The sequence below is a fragment of the Pipistrellus hanaki genome (assembly GCF_964339955.1).
Source record: "Pipistrellus hanaki genome assembly, chromosome: 12".
NCBI classification, from domain to species: Eukaryota; Metazoa; Chordata; class Mammalia; order Chiroptera; family Vespertilionidae; genus Pipistrellus; species Pipistrellus hanaki.
The window spans coordinates 17,076,917-17,102,770 of NC_140514.1; the positions used below are offsets into that span (position 1 = coordinate 17,076,917).

A 25,854-nucleotide genomic window follows, 5' to 3' on the forward strand; every position below is an offset into this window, starting at 1 on the left:
TGGATAGGACATAATGCGTTTTAAGTTCACCAACAGAAAACAAGTGCTCAAATGAAGCTGAAATTAGCAATTTCATCACCAGCTATTTTGGTAAAATATAATAAATTTAAGGAGGACTGTTCCAAACAATTTTTAAAAAAATTATAGGTTGCTGGAGTTTAGAATTTGTTTTCTATTTTTATAGTGTCTTTTGAAATGGTATTCGATTTGTGTACAAATTTACAAAAAAATCATTTTTTACCTTTAGCACATATAATACTAACAATTACTTCAAAGCACTTAAAATTTTAGCACCTACTTGAGTGAAAAGGGCTTGAATGTTCAGAATCAAACACGCTGCAAACGTCTGTGGTGCTGGAGGCACCCGAAGCAGGAGGCGGCGTTAGCGGTGTTCGTGGGGAGTTTGGTGCCGACGCTGTACTTTCTGTTTCACTTTCAGGGATCCTACTGTAACTAATTTTCCTGGGCTCCTGCTGCAGAGGTGTGGGATGTCTCATGGTACCAGGTCTTGGGTTTGATGGACGAACACCAGGAGATTTTAGGGGATAGTTATATTTTTTTGGCTGTAGACATAAAAAACCCCAAAACCCATAATATTTACAACATCATAATAGAAAGGAAGCTTTTTCTATGTATGTCTGGTAAAATGCAACTAATATCTAGGAAAACCATATACCATCAATAAAGAATTTACACAGTGATTCAAATTAAACTGTTCAAACTTAAGCATTAATATCCCATTTCCATAAAGCTTCGGCTATCTAAATTATTATGGAATTAATTTCTTTAAATAATTGAGTCTTAGTCCTATAAATACCAAAGTATTTGTTATTTTAATATTTTTGGATGAAAATCTTTCTAGATATGCTGTATATTTCTCTCACTTTTTAAACAGACTATGTTAAACGGGTTTAACTTTCCTGGAAAAACCAGGAACATTATTTTGAACTACTAAAGGCCTGGTGCATGGACTTGTGCACCAGTGGGGTCCCTCGCCTCGCCTGTGGGGATCAGGCCAAAACCAGCTCTCCAATATCCCTGAGGGGTCCCACACTGCAAGAGGGCACTGGCCAGGCTGAGGGACCCTGACTGGTGCACAGATCTGTGTACCAGGCCTCTAGTATATATATATAGGTTTTTGGTTAATCTGTTCCCACCCTCCCCTCTCCAGCCTGTTCCATGTTTCCATGCCTGTGGTTTCTGCTCCTACGTTGAGTGTCTGTCCCCTGGTGGTCAGTGTGCATCACAGCTGCTGGTCAGGTGGTCATTAGGCTTTTATATATATAGATGATTTCTATGCTGTAATGCAGTGATGCCATCAGGATCACTTAACTATTTTCAAATGCATTAAACTGCCTGAGTTTTCATTTGTATTTATGTTACTTTTATGGAGCTATCATACAGAGTGATATTTCTCAGTGATGGCAGAGTGCCTAATTGGAGCAGACTACATAACTATTTCCGATTTGCTATGGTTAATCCACCTTATAAAAAACTGTTAGGCCTTGAGATATATTTATGTGAGGTAACTACATAAATTTTAATTCACAAACATTTTGAGATTTATCTTAGTTACTTAGAAGCCATTTATGTTTACTTCATGATACTTGATTCTCTGAATATAAGGGAAATTACATTTAGTCAATGAGGTGGTGAGACTGTACATAAATTTGGACAGGCACTGACAAATAAAAAATAAATAAATGGAAACTTTATTTTCCCCACAAATTATCTTTAGCCATGCCTCTTAAGTTATTATTTTTAAAAGCTATAAGTATATTTACTTATTATAAGTGAATTAGTATAAATTAATTTTCCTGCTCTCAAAATGAATCTTGAGCCCTAGCCAATGTGGTTAAGTTGGTTGGGCACTGAGGGATTGTGCACTGAGGGGTTGCCAATTTGATTCCCATTTGGAGCGCATGCCTGGCATGCAGGAGGCAGCCAAACTATGTTTCACTCTCACATCCATGTTTCTCTCTACCTCTCCTCTTCCTTTCTCTCTAAAAATCAATAAACTATCCTTTAAAAAAGTTTTTTTTTAAATCTTGAAAAATTTTTTATTTATTAAAAAAAATAAAAACTTTCATATTTGCCTAATTTCATCTATCATATCAGGATTTCTTCTAATTAATACTAATTCTCATTTATTTTGAAGTGAGATATTCCTGAGCATATTTATTAGGCACTTATTCATTACTTTTATCCATCACATAAATACCTCATCCCGAACTCCTTTATAGAAAATTAACCTGCATAACATATATGGTAGTGATGGAATCACCAAATATAGATGACAACTGAAAAAATATATACATGTAAAAGAAATATAAAAATATGAATGCTTACAAATCTTGGGAGAGGCTTAGGGTTTCGTGGTTCTATTTCTAGGGATTTGTTGAAAAGATAATCTGTAAATTCTTTTTCCATACTATTTCCCATTGGATTCAAGTTTTCAAAGAACCTCTAAAATAAATGCAAAGAAATAATTATAAACATTAAATATTTTAAATTGAGTTTTAAATTCATGAAAATAATTTAAGAAAACATTTAACATAAGAATATTTTAATTATTTAAGTTTTCTTTTTCGCCTCTATAAAATAAGCCTGCCTTTCATCAGGCAGTTTATAAATTGAATCAGAAAAATGTATCTTCAAATAATTCAACTTACTTTGATATCTGATTCTACTCGTAAACAATAAGGCTGATTTTGGTACTGTTGGATCTCTCCTGTTATTTCTGCTACTTTCCTCCTTTTGCTGAAGTTTATAAGCTCTTTTCCATGCCTTTTTAGGAACTCAGGATTGCCTTCTTCTGTTTTCAAGATATTAGTTAGATAAATTCCTAAAAGACATAATGAGATTACTTTAAGGATAAAGAAGGAGAACACTAGTTTTCTTTCTTTCTTAGTAAGTGCTGTGATTTTACACTGTACCACCTCAATCACCAAGACCAAAGAATCAAGGCACAGATTTCCATTCTATGAAAAAGAACAAGCTAAGTAAATATCAAGAGAAGATTTTTATGAGTATCAAATTCTTCTGTGACAAAATGAAGTTTCATGAATACACAAGGAAAAAAGAGACCAAGTTTAAGAAAATTAATACATTTTTTTTCAGTAGAAATAACCAACTTTCCATACCTGCCAAACCACATATTATTTGATATGTCATGGTTTTATAAAAGGATCTTTAAGAATAACCCATCACTAATAATACGAGAAAAGAGGAAAATGTTAAGTTCAGATACTCCTATTTCTTTGCTGACTCAGCTCTGCAGGCCTCCCCAGAGGTGGCTGGGATTTGTAATTCAGAGGGAGTATTATTTGGATAGGTTCACTCATGGGCATGTGGAAGGATCTGCAAGCCTACCAAGCACAGGAATGCATGTACGTTATGTACATTCTGGCCTTCACTATTTCTAGAATTAGTGACAACCTAATAACTGAGCTCCTGTCTCCTCATTACTGCAGGCTGTGAACTGGATAAGGAAGAATGAACCAAGCAACAGGTACTGTAGTTCTGTACACAGCTCTCTGTTGCCAGGAGCACTTTAGTTCCTCTCTGGTTCTAGCATAAAGGTTCTGGAGCCAACTCTGCTGCTTTCTACTGTGTGATCCTGTGCAAGTTCATTAGCTTCTCTGTGTCTTTTTTTTTTTTTTAATCTATAAAATGAGGATAACAGGGCTATTGTGAGAAACAAATGCATATATAAGGCTTAGAATAGGGCCTAACCAAAATAAATGCTTAATTAGCTATGGTTGTTATTGCTGAAGCTATTGCTGCTATTGACCTATTCTCTTATGCTTCTGCCTTTTCCCCTAAAGTACTGTCTGTGATGCTTTGGTGGTGGTGGCGGGGGGAGGGGGGTGTGGAGAAGAGTGTGACTATTTGAATTCATTCACTCAGTACACATGTACTGAGTCTCTGCTGTATGCCAAGCACTGCACTAGGTACTGCAGATCCAAAGATGAACATGACACACCGTCCATGACCTCAAGGAATTCAGAGGTTTGAATGTGGGCTTCTACAGTACAATCTGATAAGTGCAATATTAATAGTAATATGACAGCAGAAAGGAGGTGTATCTAACTCTGCCATGAGCTGGTAAAAGTAGAAAAAGCTTCACAGATGAGATGTGGCTTAAAATAAATCTCAAAACATGAATAGACATTTAATAAGTAGAATAAGCAAAGCAGCAGTATGTACAATGGCACTGGTCTGCGAGGAAGCTTGGAAGGTATACTCAGAGATGGCATATTGTTGTGTGGCTAGACCACAGGGATCTGATGTGAGGGGAGGGGAGGAGTGGCAGTTTATGACAGCAGACATAGGCAAGGGATTAGGATTTCTAATTCCTTCTCAGTCACTTCAGCTTTGCACTGGATGAGGAAAACAAAATAACCGGCACTTCTGTTTAATCATATATTAGTGGTTCTAAGTGCTTTTGTGGTACAAGCATACTTTCCAATACTGGAATTTTTGGCCACATTCTTGAAAAGATTAAACGACTAGAAATCAATAGTAAATAATCAGCAATGAAACATTATAGACATCAATGCATGTTTGATTTCAGAAAATATCCAGTTTTGTGGTCGAATGACTCAATGGGTGGTGGTGTAATGACTGACACTGGAAACATGGAAGATAATAAGTTATGAGATGTTGTGTCAAAAGTATATTTGAATGAAGTTGCAAAAATGCTTATAAGTGGCATTTTAATTAAAGCTCAGGATGAAATTTGGAAAATATTTTATAACAAATTAATGGCCAGTTAAAGGAGAACAAATGATCAAAAGAGGTGGTGTCCAAACTTTGTTAATTGTTTACTACATCAGTAAAAATGTTTAAGCATGCATTCTCAATATATATAAATAATTTTCTAATAAAAATATAGAATAAATATACTGTTAAAGCTTAATTTTTTCAATAGAACATTTTATATATCCTGTGGAGACAACTGTTTTAGGGAGAGAAAAACAGAGTATCATGAAATAAATAATGAAGAAGGGTGAGGTTTCACCTTTTTGTTCATGAGTTTCCCAGGCTTGAAGAAAATAGTTGCTCAAAGTTCTAGGTTCCCATAACACTTTGTTCCCACTTTGATTTATACATCTCTGCAATTCAGTATTATATCTATTACATGGTACTGCAATTTATTTTTCTGCTCTTTCAAGGAAGGCTATTTTTATTTGCCACTCTAGTCTAACACCCGGCCCAGGGACTGGCACATCACACTGAAGCATCCAACAAATGTTTCTGAATGCATGAAAGGATGCAAAAGACATTGAGTAATTTCTAAAATGGCAGGAAAGCAAGAGTGGAGATGAAGCTAGCAGACAAGAAACAGACAGAGGACACAGAATTAGAGCTGTGTAAAAGGAAAGAGCAGCCGAAACCGGTTTGGCTCAGTGGATAGAGCATCGGCCTGAGGACTGAAGGGTCCCGGGTTCGATTCCAGTCAAGGGCATGTATCTTGGTTGTGGGCACATCCCTAGTGGGGGGTGTACAGGAGGCAGCTGATTGCTGTTTCTCTCTCATCGATGTTTCTAACTATCCCTCCCTCTCCCTTCCTCTCTGTAAAAAAAATCAATAAAATATATTAAAAAAAAAAAAAAAAAGAAGAAGAAGAAGGAAAGAGCAAAGCCAGTGCTACAGGCTTGGATGATGGTGCAGAGAGGCGAGATTTGGTTGAGGAAGGAATCAATATCCTTTTACACTTTCAGCTATTAAAGTGTGTATACATTTTTTGGGACACACTGTATTTATTAAATAAGTATTTTCTGTTGATATATTTACACACGTAAACTCAGTCATTTAATGAAATAAGTGTCTTGTTTTATCCAGAAATGAAATAAAAATTCAAGAAGAAATGCTCACCAAAGAAAGGCACACATGGTGGATTAATAGACCTGAGTTTTGCCAAATATTTCTTATAATGATCTTCACTTAATTCATGAGCTTCTTCTAAAATTTTCTTTTGGCGACTTGGTATTTGCTACAATAAAAAAATACATATTTAGGGAGCATAAGTTTACAAAAGGAATCAAAGATTTTTCCAAAAAATTTCAGGCTAAGAGTAAAGCCCAAACACAACTGTATCAGTTTGATTTTAAGAGTAACAATACTGGCTCAAAGAGACTATCTTCATTGGCCCTTGGGCAAACTTAAAGGAGTGTGTGTGTGTGTGTGTGTGTGTGTGTGAAATCTGATATCTCTCACAATTCCTCACACAATGATGTGAGCATAATTGTATGTTACATTACAAATTAAGTGCTGAAAACATTTTCTTCTGTGAATGCATTTTAATGAGAATGTCTAATTTAAAAAGAATAACCAAGTCAATTCAAAATTTAGATAATTCCATCTTTTAAACTGTTACTGAAAGATAGGTGAGGTACTTAAAAAATTAAAGATCATCATTGTTAAAATCCTGATTCGTAGAACAGGAAATGTAGTAGTTCATTAAAATAAAACACCTATGCAAACCTACCTCAAACGTGTGGTCTAGCCTGTAAATAGGTGATGAGTTCATAGCACTGACAACCTCGAGGACACCATTGAAGTTGTTCAGCTCTTGAAAGACTTGCAGAATCTCAATTATTCGACTCACCACAGCTACTCTTTCTTCTAAGTTTTCAGTTTCTACAATACATCTGGGAATCAAAGACAGAAATTAATTTAAAAATGTGGAGTTTTCCCCACGAAGATATGGGTTAAAGAATTTAGTAAATAATATAGTGTGTATTTATTATGGAGAGGTTATCAGGCTTAACTGCAGAGATTATATATTCAGAATGATGGTTAAAGAGTAGGAGACTGGCAGATAAAGCAGTGCCCTGATAGGCAGGCATGCTGCTCTTTTCTCTCTTCCAGACCGATACCATCAACCAGTCAACCATTTTCCTGCATATTTGGTGCATCCTCTCTCAGCATTAGAATTAACTGATGAGTCTAACATGCTGGTTTAGGGAATGTGGGTGTGTGCTAGGGGAATTTATTCTAGAGTGCAAGAATTCTGTGCTCCCTATTCTTCATCTAATTGCAAGATTTTAGTGATTAATTTCTTCCTTTGATATACAGAAATAATTAGCTGCATTTCTAGAAACAGCTCTTTACATAAGCACTATAAGGTAAAAAAATCAGTAGAAGTCTTTTACCACTATCTAGACTAAAATTTTTTGCCCTTGCTTGTTTGGTTCAGCAGTAAGAGAGTTGGCCCACGATTGTAGGTTCGATACCTATTAAAGGCATGTACTGGTACTTCAGTTGCAGGCTTGCTCCCCACCTTGGTCAGAGCACTCAAGGGAGGCAACCAATTGATGTGATGTGTCTCTTTCACATCAGTGTTTCTCTCTCTCCATGTCTCCTCCTCCCTTCCACTTTCTGTCTCTCTAAAAAAAAAAAAAGGAAAACTATATTCAGATGAGGATTAACAACAACAAAAAAAGTAAAATTTTTAAAATTACATTGGGAAAAAAGCCAATGAAAATAAAAGCACTTAAATATCCAAAATCCTTGGAAAGTATATATATAGTATATATATTTGGTAAATATATAAAAGAAAGTGCACTATACTAAAAAAAAGTAAAATTCCTCAATGAACATTTACTCTCCATTTCTAATATTTGAGAGAATTTATTTACTAATTATTTATCAGTAAAGAAAAAGACATTTTAAACTGGGTTTTCAATAATGTAGTTTTAAATACCTTATAGTCCAAGAAAAAAATAGGACACATAAATGAGAAAAATAAATATAAATCAATGTTAAACATTTTTTAAATTGTAAAATTGTAGATTACATCATACTCTGATGAGGCTGGTCTGACACTAAGAAAAAAAAATTGCAAAACTATCACAATTTGCCTTATCATCAAATTAGACTTAATATATGCATGTGTTTAAAGCATTAGCTAGCCCAGCCAGTGTTGCTCAGTGGTTGAGCATCGAACTATAAGTAGGAGGTCATGGTTCAGTTTCCGGTGGAGTATATGCCCAGGTGGTGGGATCCATCCCCAGCAGGGGGCGTGCAGGAGGCAGCTGATCAATATTTCTCTCACCATTGATGTTTCTATCTCTCCCTCTCTTTTCCTCTTCTGAAATCAATAGAAAATGTATATTATATATTTAAAAAACATTAGTTAGATCTCTACAAAAATATCATACTAGAAGCCCAATGCACAAAATTGGTGCAAGGGGCTCGGTTCTCGCAGCCACAGCTTCATCCAGAAGGTCATTTGGGTGTCTGGTCTAATTAGCTTTTATTATTATAGATTATTATAGATTCTGGGTAGCTAGTTAGTTAGACATTTAAAAATGTTATAAGTATAATGTATTTACATCTTTCATTTAACTATTTCAGTTGATATTAACTAGGCATACAAACTGAGACCATCTCCGCAGCTTTTGTAAAAACCAGGTAAGTCTGGAGTGATTTATTCATAGGTAACCCCAATTCTAATGCACATCTATGGCTAAGAATCACTGTGGCAAATGAACAAGAATCTTTCACACTGAAAAGGCAGATACAGGAACCCTTCTACATGGTTGATGGTAGGAAGGCAAAATGGTGTAGGCAGGAAAAACAGTATGGAGATTCCTCAAAACATTAAAAATAAAACTACCATATGATTCAGCAATCCTACTTCTAGGAATTAATCCAAAAGTATTGAAATCAGGATCTTGAAGATATATATTAGCACTTTTATATTCATTGCAATGCTATTCATAATAGCTAAGATGTGGAAACAACCTAAATGTCCATCTATGATGAATGGATAAAGAAAATGTGGTTTATACATACAACAGAATATGAGTCAAAAAGAATCCTGCATTATGCAACAAAATGGATAAATGCTGAGAACATTCTGCTAAGTGAAATAAACCAATTACAGAAGGCCAAATACTGCATGTTTTATCTAAAATAATCAAACTCATAGAAGCCAAGAACAGAATAGCTTCTGTGGTTGCTCAGAATGAAATATGCTGTGTGGCTAATCAATATGTATAAAATTTCAGTTATGCAAGATGCATAAATTATAGAGATCTGCTGTACAACATGATGCCTACAGATAACAATGCTGTGTTGTATATGTACAAAATCTGTTAACAGGGTAAATCTCATGCTAAGCATTCTTAATACAATTTAAAAAAGAAAAGAAATAGGAAAAAGAGCAGGAAATGCATTCTCAGGAATCTTTAAAAACAATAGGACAGAATTGAAAAGGTGCCTATGTTTGATCAGTTATATTTCTTCTTTACATAAGTTTTACTTATGATGGAAAAAGGCTTGTGTACACTGAAATGTAGTTATTTAACTTAATAATGAAGAAACAAGGAAGCTATACATAAAGGGCAAATTCTAACATCTTTACTTTTTTTTTTTTTAACATCTTACATTTTAGAGGCTGAGAAAAATTAACAGAAATATAAGGAAGTCCTAACTTTTAGATTACTTGGAATGCTTTTTTGTATTTAGGAATCTTTCAGGTCTTTATCCTCATTTCGCTCATGCTCCAGTCATTCCCTTATGTCACTGGTCTCTTGTTCTTGTAATTCCAATATGATCTATGGAAACCTCATATAATCCTTATAAAATATTAGTCAAATAGTCATATTATTTTTATTCAGAAAAAAATATGGCCAATACATAAAACTCCAGTTTCTGATCCCAATTATAAAATTGCTCTGAGGTGCCTTGACCAGTGTTGCTCATTGATTACAGCATCGGCCGGTGCACCAAAGGTCTCGGGTTTGATTCTTGGCCAAGGGCATGTATCTGGGTTACAACTTCAATCCCTGGCCCGGTCGGGGCTCATGTGGGAGGCAACCAGTCGATATGTCTCTCCTTTTGCCTTCCTCCATTCCACTCTCTCTAAAAATCGATGAAGAAAATATCCTCAGATGAAGATTAACAACAGCAACAGAAATTGCACTGAGATTCTGGACTTCTGACATAACAGTGTAAGGAGCTCTGCTTACTCACTTCCTAGTGAAACTGGTGAAAAATTATGTGTGCACATATATATTTGTACATATATAGATAAATATATACAGACACAGATACACACTCATGTACATAGGCATACATTACACATAAATATTCAAAGTCTCTGGAAATGGCCCTATGGGCAAATAGTAAATGAATATCTATTCAGGAAAATCTATAAAAATTCAGTAAGAGAGAGGCAAGAGTTTGTGGTATTTGAACAAAGACTGCTCCCTACCCTCTTCCTGCCAGACAATCTCTGGGGGTTGTGGGACATAGTGGTCTACTGCAGACTGCTGTAGCCAAGAGCATAGCTGCCTGTTCACCCAGCTCCCAGCTAGAGAGCTTTCCTCCCCGGAGTAGCAGGACTTCAGCATTTCACTCATCCTGCTCTGAGCTGCTGGTTGCTGAGGCTAAGTTCCAGGGGAATGCACCTGAGAAGTGGGGACTCCCTTCTCCTGCATCACTTCTACGTGGAGAGGCTCTGCCTTGAATGTGGCATACTGAAAATACTGAGAAGATAGCCATTCCCGGTTTCCTGAGGCAATAGTTCCATGCCAAGAGAAGCAAGCCAAGAGGACCTCAGGCTACTATTTGTGTGCATGCATGAGAGGGCATACACACCCCACCACCACCACTAAACACTCAGCTCCGAGAGCAAGAATGTCAGAGAAATTTGCCATTGTCCCCAGTTCCAGAGTCTAGGTTCAAACAGATAGCTCTAATCTCTTATCATTTACTACACAGTGTGGAGAAGTTTAAACCTAAAGGTGCTCTCAAGAACAGTGAATGATGTGGTGAAGAGCAATTGGGAGATTTGTAGATCTAATGAAGATGCAGCCTTGACTTTTGGCTGAACTAGTCTGCAGGAGAGAACTAGAGAATAAAAGAGTTGGCAGAAGCCCTCCTGGGATCAGAGCAAACATCAAAACAGACTTCAGAAGCCATTCCTTCAAAGGAGTCACAAAATGATTGGATTAGTTTGTAGAAAATTTATGCCATCAGGAAATTTTTGGAGTTTATCAGCTGGGAGTGGTCAAGGAGTGGAAGAAAGCCTCACCTTTGCCACTGCTTCTCAGGGTGACTGTGGGCACACCTTAATCTGTACCCCCCAGAAGAGGAACATCTCAGCATGGGGGAAGGTCTGAGGAGAATAGACTTCACTAAAATTACCCAGCTAGTCACTAAACAAATAAATAAACAGTAGTAACAATAATAATAAGCCCTAAGGGACAGGAATAGCTAAAATGTCAAGTTCCAATAAAAAATTATGAGGCATGCAAAGTAACAGGAAAGTACTATCTTTTCACTGGGGGGGAAAAAGCAGGGAACAGTAACTGTCTGGAGGGAGACCAGATGTCAGGTTTAACAAAAAAATATTTCAAAGCATATGAATATGTCTACAGAACTAAAGGAAAGCATGATTTAAAAAGGAAGGCATGATGACAAGGTGCATCAAATAGAGAATATCACTAAAGATACAGAGTTATAAAAGGAACCAAATGTAAACCCTGGAATTGAAAAGTACAATAATTAAAATAAAAAATTTACTATAGGGGCTAAATAATAGATTTGAACTGGCAAAGAAATAATTAGTTAACTTGAAGAGAGAGCTATTGTTTAAAAGTGAAGACAAAATACTTTCCCAGATTTAAAAAAAAAGGGAGAATTTGTTGTTAGCAGATCCACTGTACAAGAAATACTAAAGGAAGTTCTTCAGGCTGAAAACAAATGACCCCGGATGGTACTATGAGTCTACAGAAAGAAAGAGCACCAATAAAGGTAATCATGTGATTATATAAGACACTATAAATGCTTATTTTTTCCACAGTTTCTCAGGTGATTTAAAAAGCAACTGTATAGCCGAAACTGGTTTGGCTCAGTAGATAGAGCGTCAGCCTGAGGACTGAAAGGTCCCAGGTTCAATTCCGGTCAAGGGCATGTACTTTGGTTGCAGGCACAAACCCAGTAGGGGGTGTGCAAGAGGCAGCTGATCGATGATTTTCTCTCATCGATGTTAAATAACTTTCCATCCCTCTCCCTTCCTCTCTGTAAAAAATCAATAAAATAAAAAAAAGCAACTGTATAAAATAATGTGTATGTAATGTATTGTTGGGCCTATAACAAAGAGAAGTATAGTTTCCTATATAATAAAAGGCTAATATGCAAATAGACAGGACAGCTGAACAACCAGTCACTATGATGTGCGCTGACCTCCAGGAGGTGCTAGTGGGACATGGTGGACATGGGCAGCAGGTGGCAGAGCACGGAACACGGCCGGCATTGGCCACGGTGGGATGGTGGAGGTGAGTGGGGACATCAGACCAAGGTGGGGTGCCGGTCGCTGTCATCAGGGTGAGCCTCTGGTGGTTACTAAAAATTCTTTGCTCCTGCGCAGCGCGGTCCCACCTGGTACTTGCACCTGCAGCTGGTATCAGCCCTGCTCACACCTGCTGCTGGTGCCCGGCGCCACCCCTGATCGCTAGGCATGGTCAGTGGGTGTGAGCGGCAGCTGCCGGCCCTGATCGCCCCTCAAGGCTTTTCCACTTCCCCCCATTCCTGAGGGGCGACTGGGGCTAGCAACTGCCACTTGCACCCGCTGCTCACACCAGCCCTGCTCACACCCGCTGCTGGCAATGGCCCCAGTTGCTCCACGCTGCCAGCAGGTGTAAGACCAGTGCTGTAAACATTTGGGAGTGGTGGCAGCGGGAGGGGGGCTGCTGGCAGACAGGGGACCAGGGGCCAGAGCAGGAGGGGCTAGGCAGGGGTGCATAGGATGGGCCGAGACCCGCCCCTGGGCCCAGCACAGTCTTGTGACCTACAGTTCCTTTCAAGGTGCACTAATTCATGCACTGGGCCCCTACTATTGCCATAACTGCACAAAGCAGATGGGTAAGAATAAAGCTATAATGGGTTAAGAAAATGACAGCTAATGGTTTAAAGCAATAATTAAAACAATGTATTGTTAGATTTGCATCATTAATTATATGTAATGTGTATTACAATAATACCACAAAAAAGGGGGATAAAGGAAATAGAGCTATATAGTAGTAACATTTCTATATATCACTGAAATTAAGCTAATATAAATCTGAAGCTGATTCTGATAAGATGTATATGGTAAACTTTAAAGCAACTACTAAAAAAAAAAAACAACCCTGAAAATATTTTAATGAAACAATTTTAATGAAATTAAAATGCTACATTAGAAAACTATTCACTCAGTGCAAAAATAAAGTTGAACAAAATAAGAAGTGAGACATACAGAAAAGAATTGCAAGAAATTTATAACATAACTGATTGCTATGAAATGTTAAGAATGTCAGTAATACTTACTTCTCAAACCACAGAGTGAGATTAGTAGTGTGCCGGATCATTTTCAGAAGATTAGGAGAATTAATTTCTTTGTCTTCTTTTGTCCACACACTTCCAACTAATTCTGATGGCTGTACAGCTCTAAAATCATTGATAAATAATTCTATATGATACTTTTCCCTCAGTTTTAAGTAAATGAGATAAAAAAAAACTAAATTCCCATATAAACTTTCCACTTATACTAACAGAAATGTTTATGGCAAGATATAACAAAATTTTTATTTAAGCATATTTTAATATATATTAAAATATTTTTATGCCATGTACCTGTGTACTTTTTTATTGCTTTACAGTAGCTTTTTGCTTTGGGCAAGGTTGGGATTTCTTCATAATATCTTTCCCAGCACTTACAAATATTATTTAACAAGTTTGGGGTAGTTATTTTAAATAATGACATAGCTGTTATAATAATAAGTTCATCGAGGGTATAGTGATCACTACAATTCATAAAAAATTTTTTTTCTCCCCTCTATAGGAGGAGGGAAACTCAACCTGAAAAATAAATAGATTGTAAAACTGGTTTTTGAACTTAGTAATGATCTTTGGTGGAAGGAGATATATAAATTTAGTTCCTTTCTTCATTTAGTAATTAAAAATATCTTGAAATTCTAAATAGTCCTCATTTAAAACTGTAAACAGACATTTTCGAGGTAGTAGTTATTAACATGTAGAAAAACTGAAAAGGCTGTAACTGGCCATGATTTAAATTCATAATTATAACGGCAGTAGCTAACCTATTAAGCCCTTACTTTGTACTAAGTATTGTACATATAATGAGTATTTTAAACCTCAGAACAGCCCCAGGAATAAGTAATATTATTAGCTCCATTTTACTCAAAGGAACTAATAGGCAGAGGGATGAAAGTTACAAAAGAAAGTTAAAGGTGCCCAAGAATACCAACCCAGCAAATAGTAAAGCCAGGATTTGAACTTTGCTTTACCAATGAGGGGTGACTGCACACAGAAAAAAGCCTTAAATCCAGACAAAAAAGGGGGGATAGGGCAATGAAAGAGGAGGAGCCTTTTGTACATCAGGCCTTATTACCGGACACTTCATATACCATCTCATTTATGTCTTATTCCAATCCTATAAAGCAGAAACCAGCATTTCATTTAAAAAATTAACTTCTTTAAAGTGACTTTTCAGCTTGAATGCCAAATTACATACCGATATAGATCTGATTCAAGTAAAGTGAGTTGCCGAGCAATTTCTATTGGGTGTAAGGTGAGCAGGTCAAAAGTCTCTATGTGCCCAGGTCGGCTTATATGCCACTCGATTGTGGGAGGTGAACTCTGAAATGTAATATTATGACCTGGTCCATTGTCTCTTGCAATTTTTTTCCTTTGGATTATTTTAGTGATGGATTCAACCCATTTTTTCATTGCTTTACCTGAAATACATTTTAAAATAATATTTAAATATATTTTACTTAAAAAAATAGTTTAAAATCATACAAGTGATACCTGAATATATCTTTGCTATAAAAAGATTAAATGATCACAATTTTAAAAATGTAAGTTCCCTTTATTATTTCCCTGTTCCCAATACTAATCTTTTTTCTTCACATAGTTTATATCCTTCCATATCCTTCTTAAATATTAGAAATTAATTTATTTGTACATATTTTTCACTTCTTTTGCTCTGAACTTCAGTTCTAAGTACTTTATAATCTTTCAAACAAAGATCTATTTACACAAGAGACTTATAAAGATAGATTATACACAATCACCATTAATCTAATCAATATTGCATTTCATAAACTAAACAGGGCCAGAGGACTAAGTCCTTCGTTTCTGCATAATTTTTTTAATGTGGCTTTTTTTGGTATTATGCATGAAAGCACTACTACTGAACCCTTTATTTTCTGGTTCTCATTTGGCATGTACAATGCCAAAAAGAAATTAAGTTATCCAGGACATACTCATACAATCATATAATCTTTAAAACTAGAAGAGGAGCTCTGGAGATCATTAAGCTTAGCTCCTCATGTTACTGATGAGGAAACTTAAGTACAAAGAATCAAAGTGGCCCCTGAAAATGTTTTCTGGAGACGTGATGCTGCAAGAACCATCTTTTATATGATAATGACTATTTTGTGATACCAATGTTACATTTTCTGAAATGTACCAGTTATTCAAAAGATTCTTTGGTGGCCTCTGTTTCTTGTTTCCCTTTCTAAATATGTGTTTTTAGCTATCTGAAAAGAATCAAAGTAATTTTTTCCAAGTCATGTATCTGATGACTGGCAGTGTTAGGAATAGAACTCTTGCTTCTCGGCTCTCAGTTCACTATGCTCTGCTGCCTTACTGATGTATGCATTATTCACCCAATGGTGGCGCAGCAACCTCCATCAGTGATGTCATATGGCACAATAGTTTCTAACTGTCCTTTGGTACATGTACTTTCAGGTAAGTGTAACGACAGCATAAACTGAGACTTCTTTTTTTTGTTCAATTTAAAAATAACCAGTAAGTTGATTTACTAAATGAAAATACATTGGTTAACAGGGTGATTATTGAGCAATTTGTAAGTCAAAAATATGGTCTAATGAAAATTTTGAAAATTTCCTATTATTATGCTGGCCCTCTACAAACACCTCTTAACAACAATAACCAGTAATGATATCAATTGATAGTCATTGTATAGGTACTTTTATTACACATAAAACTAGACACACAAAAAAACCATACTTCAGGGTAGTAAACAATACAATATACAGATGATATATTACTGAATTGTATACTTCTAACCTATAAATTTTATTAACCAATGTCAACCCAATAAATTCAATTTAAAAAACACCATACCTCTTACTGTTCCAATAAATTCTTCCATTCGCTGCAAAAGATGTGCATCCCTTTCAAAGTCATAGAAGTGGTGCTCTACCCAGTGCCGACATACATTTAATACTCTATGGCATTAACACAGAAGAATAACTGAACTCAGATATGAATGTTTATCACATTGAATGGTATAAATGAAAACAGAGTAACTTTCACCAAATTAAATAATCCTTTTTTTAAAATATATTTTATTGATTTTGTACAGAGAGGAAGGGAGAGAGATAGAGTTAGAAACATTGATGAGAGTCATCGATCAGTTGCCTCTTGCACACCCCCTACTGGGGATATGCCCGCAACCAAGGTACATGCCCTTGACCGGAATCGAACCCGGGACCTTTCAGTCCCCAAGCTGACGCTCTATCCATTGAGCTAAACCGGTTTTGGCTAAATAATCTTTAAAAAATAATGTTTTTATCGATTCCAGAGAGAGGGAGAGGGAGATAGAAACATCAACGATGAGAATCATTGATCGGCTGCCTCCTGCATGCCCCCTACTGGGATGCAGCCTGCAACCCAGGCGTGTGCCGACTAGGAATCAAACCCTGACCTCCTGGTTCTTGGGTTGATGCTTAACTACTGAGCCATACTGGCTGGGCAAATTAAATCTACATTAATAAAAGAGAAATATGCAAATTGACCATTACTCCACTATGCTCACCAGCCAATCAGGAGGGGATATGCAAATTAGGACAAAGATCAGCGGCCGCCCAGATACTCCAGGTGCAAAGTATCCAGGCAGGCGGGGCAGGATATCTGCTATGAGAGAGAGGGCAGGGGGTGGAGGGATCTACAGGAGCAGCACTCTGGCTGCAGCGAAGACCTCATACTTCAGACTCTGGAGTCTGCAGTGAAGACAAAGATGGCAGACTCCGGCCTGGCGTCTGCTGTCTTTGCTGCAGACTCCGGCCGCTGGAGTGAAGGCCTGAGTCCCGGGTGCCGGAGGAAAACTGGTGCTGGAAGCCAAGGGAAGGAAGGCCTGTAAGTGGCCTACCACTTTTAAAATCCTACGTTATGACTTACACAATAATTTCTGAAATTGCTTTTCACTCATTTTACTTTTACCTCCTCCTTTCTTACTCTTTATTTACTTCAACTCTGAAACAAAAGTCCAATGAAGACTTATTTACTTCAGTTACTTATCTAATCTTACCGCAGTTGTACAGGCTGTATATATTCTTTCCTAAACCTTTTTAGTTCTGCACTCAGGGGTTGATCTCCATTCTCTATAGCTATGCGATCAGCTTCTGTTGGCTCAGGCTCCGGAATTTCAAACCTAACATAAAGCAGAATAAACTAATGAAAATATTAACTATAATCAAATTATACAAATAGGAAACTATAAATCTTTTTACTACCCTGTTTCCCCGAAAATAAGACAGTTTCTTATATTAATTTTTTCTCCCAAAGTTGCGCTAGGTCTTATTTTCAGGGAATGTCTTATCTTTCCATGCGCTAGGTCTTATTTTCAGAGGATGTCTTATTTTCGGGGAAACACAGTAGTCCCCACAATCAAGAGAGCACTGTTAAAAATTACTAAGGATAATGTGAAAACAAGGTTTCTATAATGCAACAGTTAATGTCTTATAGATAAAACTAACTAGAAACACAATAAAGAATACATTCAAATCTAAAAATAAGTATGACTCTAAGTTATGGGACGGATGTTCTTTTTTGGCTCATGTAATTACGCTAAGTCAATTAACATAATACTTTTTAAGGGTAATGCTTGAGAAGTTGACTGATCTCTGGTTGGATGAAACACTTCTTGATTATAGTATTTGTTCACTGCCAAGCTCCTTTTCTTTAACTTGTGTATATTTGAAACATTCTGTTTAGAACATCTAAATAATCAAAAATTGAATTTCCTGAGTCTAAATTATGTATTTTATATACCCGTATTTTCCGGCATATAAGACAACTTTTGAAACAAAAAAATAGTCAACTGAAAATGGGGGCAAAAGACCAAAATTGCACAAAAATTACCTGCAGATCTTGACGGCAAAGTAAATCTTTTCTTTGAAGTGGGGGGATAGTCTTATACAGCAAATATAGGCCTAAACCTATGTTTTAACTGTAAAATTAGGGGGTGGTCTTATACGCCGGAAAATACGGTATATTTAAATAATCAAAATTAACATATTATTATAAAATAAATGGTCTTCTAAGAAATTTTATTTCTTTAAAAAGTGCTCATGAACTACAATTTAAAGCTTATCCAATATATTTCCAAAAACATATAAGATCTTAGTTCAATCTTAAAAAAAAGAATTTAAACATTTAAAATTGACAGACCTTTCTATTATAAGACTCAGTAGTTCTTGAGGTTTACAAAAGGATCTGTATGTTGTAAGAAATGTCCGAACAAAATTGGGATCTAAGAAGAAAAAGAAAAAAATCTTATTAAAATCTTTGATTCAGAATGATTAAAACTACTGTCTACATTTTCAAAAGAGATTAAGTAGAGAATTTTAAAATGTCTGACCACCTAGAATGCTTTGGACTTTATAATGAACTGTTAGACTTAGTGTTTCTTAAATTAGTGGCAAAACTATAGATACTAAAATTTTACATCAACCTATTTTCTTGACCCTTGTACAACTCTGACTAGCTGATGTTAAACTCATTACTGGCCACGAGAATGTGAAGGAAAGAAAGAAAAGGCAAAGGCCAAGCATGAAAAGAACCTCCCACCTGCTACCTGGATCTCAGAACATCACCAGTTGGTTTGTCTCCCTCATAAAGAGAAAGGCCACAGAAGTTACCCATTCCTTTTCCTGACATCCAGACTGATTTATCTAAGATTAGGAATCAGTGTCTTTCAATCATGTTAACAGAAGATACAACTAGAAAGTGCATTTTATAATGTCAAATAGTTTCTAAATTATTTTACTTGCTAAAGGTTTCCTTAAAATTGCTGAAAGATGCTACAAACACCTATTAAGTTATTAAAACTATTAAATGTGCAGAGTATGCTGATTTGGTTATTTTCACAACTTTTAATTTCTTTTATTTCAAGTGATAACAATGAGAGTTCAGCCATAAAGCAGTTGTCTCCGAGCCCTTCCAGCAGAGGACCCACTTTTCATTCCCATCTCTATGAAGTAAGACAGGTTTGGCCAAGTATGACCACTTCCCCAGGCCTGGCCTATTGCAGTCTTTGCCTGACAGTATTCTCTCAAGGTGTGTCATCAGCACAAGAGACCTGGGCTGTCATCTTCTATATAAAGAGGGGGAGAAACATTTTTCCACAGTGGGGAAAAAAATCACTCCTATAACTCAAATTTTATCAAGGCCCACATTTAGTTGCAAGAGTCGTTAAAAAGAGTTAATTAACTTGAGTTTTTACTGAGAGAATCCCTATTTTATATTATAGTCTGGTAAACTCTAATCCTATCCTATATAATAAAAGGCTAATATGCAAATTGACCAAATGGCGAAAGGACTAGGTGCAATGTGAACTGACCACCAGGGGGGGCTGATGCTCAACGCAGGAACTTCACCCTGGTGGTCAGTGCGCTCCCACAGGGGGAGCACTGCTCAGCCAGAAGCTGGGCTCACAGCTGGCAAGCACAGTGGTGGTGGTGGGAGTCTCTCCTGCCTGTGTAGCAGCTTCTCCTGCCTCTGTAGAAGTCAGACATCCCCCGAACTGCCAGACGGGGCTGAAGGACACCCCGCCCCCCCAAGTGCACGGATTTAGTACACCAGGTCTTTAGTCCTATATAATAAAAGGCTAATATGCCACCAAGACCAGTTTGTCTCAGTGGACAGAGCGTTGGCCTGCGGACTGAAAGGTCCCAGGTTCAATTCCAGTCAAGGGCATGTACCTTGGTTGCGGGCACATCCCCAGTAGGGGTGGTGCAAGAGGCAGCTGATCGATGAGTCTCTCTCATCGACGTTTCTCTCTATCTCTCTCCCTTCCTCTCTGTACAAAATCAATAAAATATATATTTTTAAAAAAGGCTAATATGCCAGTCAACCAAACAGTGGAAGGACCAGTCGTTATGATGTACGCTGACCAACAGGGGGCAGACGTTCAATGCAGGAGCTGCCCTCAGCTCGCAGGCACCAGGTAGGTGCCATTGGGGGGCCCCCCCATCACACCAGCGGTGGCCCCACAGAGGGAGGCAACTGGTGGTGGCAGCAGCAGCGGGGCCAGCTGGCAAGTGGGCAGCCCCAGGCCAGCCAAGGCGGGTGCCAGCGTGGGCCCCCTGACCACCCTACTGATCACTGCACAGATTGGCCCTGATTGGTGGCCAGGCCTAGGGACCCTACCCATGCACAAATTTCGTGCACCGGGCCTATAGTTTAATGATAAACTCTTTGAGAGTAGCAAGTACATACCTTTATTTTTGTTAGGCTATGTATACACTGTAGACAGTTTACAAGAAGTACAATGCCTTTTATTAGCATAGGATTTAGCAAAAATCAGAATTAATTTTTTTGGAAAATTTCTATTTATGCTGATTCTGTCTGATTAAGAACCACCCTAAATTTAACTTTATAATAAAATAATACATTAACTTCTTTCCCCCTAAAAAGCTAATCCATGGACTTACCACAAAATTGAAATCTATTTCCCAAATGATTAGTATATGTGGTCATCAAAATAATAAATTGATTTAAATATGAGACAACCTTGAATTTAAGATTATAATGCTTTTTTAAGTTAAAGAAAAAATTAATAAAAACACACCGGTTTTGCCCTAGTTGGTTTGGCTCAGTGGATAGAGCATCAGCCTGCAGACTGAAAGGTGCCAAGTTAGATTCTGGTCAAGGGCATATCCAGGCTCAATCAGTAGGGGGAGTGAAGGAAGCGGCCAATCAATGATTTTCATCATTAATGTTTCTATCTTTCCCTTTCCCTTCCTCTCTGAAATCAATAAAAATACATTGGTTTTAAATGACTCTCTTCTCCTTTTGCATTATACCTGAGGCTAGAGTGGGTTACTGATAAAAGTAATTTTAACACATACAACCCTTTAGTAATTTCTTTTGTTGGTATTTTATTGTTTGTCTTCAGTTACAGAGATCCTCAAACGTTAAAGACTAATGTCTCATCCAGAAGAAAAGATTTTAAAACAGAAGGCTGTACAAGATTTTAAAACAGAGATTTATATCGGTTTCATCACAGTCCTCCCTTTCAAGAATCTTCTTCCTGTTCTGCAAATCTATTTGTAAGGTGAGGCTACACAAAACATCACGTGTTTAGGAAGCAGAAGCAGTGGCTACGGTAGAGATGCTAAGCTGTCACTGTTGGAGAGAGAGCCCAGATCTTTAGTACAAAGTTCTTCACGTATCCCTGATTTCTGTTCCAAACTTAGGGTGACCCATCCTTTTTTAAAAATAAAACTTTGTTTCCGTCTAAAAGTCTAAAATCGGTATCTAGACCCATTTCTTCTCAAATGCCACCTGTCAGGTTGATAAGTTATGGGGTATTCAAGGTACTTTTAAGTTGAAAAAGAGAATAAAAGTTCTTAGTGAATTAAAAAATTTATTTTAAAAAGCTGGCTATTTTTAAAGGCATCTGATTTTTAAAATAGTGATAGTGTGGTGAAGGCCTGGCGGGGGGGAAGGTGAGAGTTGGAGGGGGGGTCACTGGGGAAAGAAAGGGGACATGTGTAATACTTTCAATAAAGATAAATTTAAAAAATTAAAAATATTATCTATAATAAGAGTAATATGCTAATTAGACCAGAAGTCCTTCCTGACAAAGCGGAGGCCAGAGGGAAGCCGGCCAGTTTCCGGTGCCCTGCGGGCGCCCAGGAAGCAGCCCAGCTCCCAGGTGCCTGTTGGCAGCTGGAGGAGGAAGCTCGGGTCCCGGGTGCCAGAGGGAAGCCAGTGCCGGCAGCTAAGGGAAGGAAGGCCTTCTCTTGCACAAATTTCCGTGCACTGGACCTCTAGTAGAAAATAATAAATAAAAATGTAGTTTAAATCTACATTAATATGGATGTAAAAATTACAAACCAGTGAAAGCTCACCCTTTCGTAAGCTATAAATAATGTCTAATAAAAATGAGAAATAGGAAAAAATAAAGTGGTCTTTTCATCTTAAACCAAAACCTCTGGCCATTTCAGTCCATCAGTAACTGATGACAATGTTGAGAAGTCATGATGTGCATCAGTGCCACACGGGTCCAGGGATCCCATCGATTCCTGATGTCTGTTCTGCAAGGTTCTCAAGCAGCATTCTCTTAAATCATCCCATAGAATTTCTATGAACTGACAGGGCTTGGGTATTTTTTGTTTTCTACATATGAGAGAAGTAACTAAGAGTTATCAAAGGTCACACAATAGTGACAGAGATGATACCATAACCTAGAATGCGCAATTCCTGATTTCCACCCCCTACTGTATCATATAACCTCCATGGTTTAAAGGATCCCTTAAGGCAGGAGTCTTCAAACTACGGCCCGTGGGCCAAATGCGGCCCGCAGAGGAGTCTGATCCGGCCCGCCAGGTTTTTGGGCAGTGAGCGCAGCCGAGGTGTTACAGTAGGAATTAGTAGTTCATATAGTCCGGCCCTCCAGCTCTCTGAGGGACCGTGATCTGGCCCCCACTTTAAAAAGTTTGAGGATCCCTGCCTTAAGGTTTACGCTGCCATGAGATCTAATCAGAAAGAAGAAATCCATGAATTATATAACCAGTCTAGAAATTTACTTAAAATATTAATTCAGAATATAGCTATAAACTTCCAATCTTGGGCAAAGGTACTAGAAAGTCGTCGAAAAATTAACAGTCTAATTGTGATTCTGTATTTCTTATTAAGCCTTCTTCCAGACTTTATGAAATAGCAACTGTACCTTCCTGTACACTGTATTCAGAAGTTTCTGAAGCTGGCAATGAAATAAACACTCCCACAATCATCAGTTGTACTACGTTCTAAAGTGACTCAAGTTTAAGTTGTTTTTAGCTTGATTAGAAATGAGGAATCTTGCCAAAAGAAAAAAACCAGCAGAGGCTAAAAATAAACCAAGAAAATTTGGCAAAAGTTTAAGTACTTTCAAAGAATTCTCTTAAAGGCTGCATATATTACCAGGACTTAGTAATTTAGACTCTTTTTTTAGTTACTAATGAATGAAAAACTTATATTAATAGAGGACATAACATCTGCATTTTAAATTTTATACAAAAAGGGTACATATTCCAGAAGCTAATTTTATTTCTATTGATTTGCCCATTTTAGTGATTGTAACATATCACTGATTATAACATATACCATGTCACACTACACTTTAGCTTACTGATGATGTAAAGGACTAAGGCAATTGATATTTTTAAAATATCCACCGATAACACAGGCTATATAATTTGTAAGAAAACAAAATTACATAACCTGTCTGGGTGGCTCAGCTGGTTAGAGCATCGTTCCCATATGCCAAAGGTGCGGGTTCTACCTCAGGTCAGCGCACATGTAACTCTCTCTCTCTCTCTCTCTCTCTCTCTCTCTCTCTCTCTCTCTCTCTCAAATCAAAAATAAATTTTCTTAAAAAGACAACAAAGGACCTACTTACATTTATCAGGTAATCATAAAAGCTAGGTTTCATATTGCCTCTATTAGTTGTGAGTAGCAGTTATCTACCTATATTATAAAATGATTATTTCAGAGACAATGGAAGGCAAATGCATAAAAATACAAAAGCCAGGTTGGTTTGATTTTAAAGTATAGCATAAACAAATATTTGTGGAGAAACTTAAAATCAACCATTTTGATATTCTTTTTCTGTTTATCATTTGCTTATGGATGTAATTCCACAAACCTCTTTCTTAAACTAAACCCTAATAGATTTCAATATAAGCAATGGCAAAAATGTCTTTTTTGACTGCTCAGCATCCCTCTCTTTAATCAAATACCTGCCAACTCCCATCAGGTCCCTGGTCTAAGGCCAGGCTATTTCAAACCTGAGTTATAGTTACTCTTTTCTGCTGGTTTTCTAGCTGCACACCTCCCTCACTCTAAAAACGGTTCTTATACAGTATTTTATTGCACAGTTCTTCAAAATCTGAGGAACTCAGAATATACTTACATTAATGTTCAAAATATAGCATACTAGATTTGAGGTGATAAATTAAATCATTTTTATCTTATGTACTTATTTTGATCGATACTTGACATTTTATTTGGCAAGGTCAATGAAATTTATGAAATATTTATTACCCAGAGTTAGTTATGCAAAGAATACCCCTCCCCCAGCCAACCCCAGTGAAACACTGTTCATCAGGATGTGTGTTCACGTGATCCTTCTCCCTTTAATACAGCCATTTAAAAAGCTACAAGAAACAATAAGCTCCTCAACAAGGATTTATAAACAATCACTCTTGAATTCCTTATAAAAGGAAACAGACCGCTATGCTGACGCACAAACACCTAAAAAAAAAAAAGAATTTAAAAATAGAACAGCACTGCCCTATAGATCAAAAACTAGTGAAAAGGGTTTTTCCCACCTAAATTAAAACACACAAACTGAGCTTATACAGTACACAAACTCAAAAAGTATCTGATACAGATTTTTGAGGATTTTCTATATGAAGGCATAAAATATCAGTAAATACTTCAAAGAAAAATATCAACTGGCCTTTTTTTTTCTCAGTATCGTTTTCCATGAAAGGGGAGTTCACCATGCATGGGAAACACCTCTTCCCCACACTTCAATGTGAAAAGCTTTTACTTCCACATAATGTCAGCTCTGATTTATTACCTCTACCTCAAGGTCACCTCATTTGTCTAAAATAGAACAACAAAGCAAACAGAGCATCACCAAACATTTCTTTACCCCTGTTGTTTTAAGTTCAGTATTAATTTGTACTTTCTTTCCTGTAACTGTAACCACAGTGAAATTCCTCCTTTCCTCTTCTTTGCATGTTGCTTTGTGCCTTCTTACTGTATACTAGATAAGGAAGGTCTCTTCATATCCCTGCTGGATTCAGAATGTTCCATCTAACGAGGTAATTTTCCCCTTAGCACTTTGGGTGAATTCCAAAGTTCTGATATATTTAGTGAATTATTATATTTCCAGAAACACTGGCTCTGAGAGACTGGATCTTAGATTCCATATACGACCATGTTGTAATCTTTTTAAGCAAGTAAGCACTCTTTAACTCACCTACATTTATTTTTTTCTCTCAGAAAGCTTTCCATTACAGAACAAACATCTCCAATAGACTAATGACTAGGTTTTGTTTAAACTAAAATTATGATGACCAGTATGTAACTATATAGTAAAATATTTGCATTAAAATGAAAATTTAGAGTTAGAACTTATTACCTATTCTAATAAGAAAAAAAGTTACTTTGACTATATCTTCAGAGTATACCTGTTTTCCAGAAATTAGTAAACCATATGTATTATTGGCAATTCAAACCAAGAAAGTAAGTTTCTATTTTTCAAAAGAAAAATATTTTTTAATTGATTTCAGAGAGGGAAGGAGAGGGAGAGACAGAAACATCAATGATAAGAGAGAATAATCAATTGCCTGCCTCCTGAAAGCCCCACACTGGGGATTGAGCCCACAACCTGGGCATGTGCCCTGACCTCCTGGTTCATAGGTCAAAACTCAACCACTGAGCCATGCCGAACGGGCAAGCAAGTACATTTCTTTATTTTTATTATTTACTACACATAATAAAAATATTATAATTAAAAGAATT

The 25,854-nt window shown here is 36.9% G+C and overlaps 1 protein-coding gene across 2 annotated transcripts in view; it reads right to left on the reverse strand.

The window, feature by feature from the left end:
- The window catches only part of SOS1 (SOS Ras/Rac guanine nucleotide exchange factor 1), a 92,954-nt gene that overhangs the window by 7,985 nt on the left and 59,115 nt on the right, over positions 1–25,854 (reverse strand). For both annotated transcript variants that reach the window (XM_084901477.1, XM_084901476.1), the window contains exons 11-20: positions 18,502–18,583; positions 17,360–17,482; positions 16,174–16,277; positions 14,534–14,756; positions 13,327–13,446; positions 6,494–6,656; positions 5,881–5,998; positions 2,673–2,845; positions 2,350–2,466; positions 299–563 (exon numbers count right to left, since the gene is read on the reverse strand). In XM_084901477.1, the coding sequence (XP_084757603.1) occupies positions 299–563; positions 2,350–2,466; positions 2,673–2,845; positions 5,881–5,998; positions 6,494–6,656; positions 13,327–13,446; positions 14,534–14,756; positions 16,174–16,277; positions 17,360–17,482; positions 18,502–18,583 (1,488 nt within the window). The remainder of the gene's footprint in view (positions 1–298; positions 564–2,349; positions 2,467–2,672; positions 2,846–5,880; positions 5,999–6,493; positions 6,657–13,326; positions 13,447–14,533; positions 14,757–16,173; positions 16,278–17,359; positions 17,483–18,501; positions 18,584–25,854) is intronic.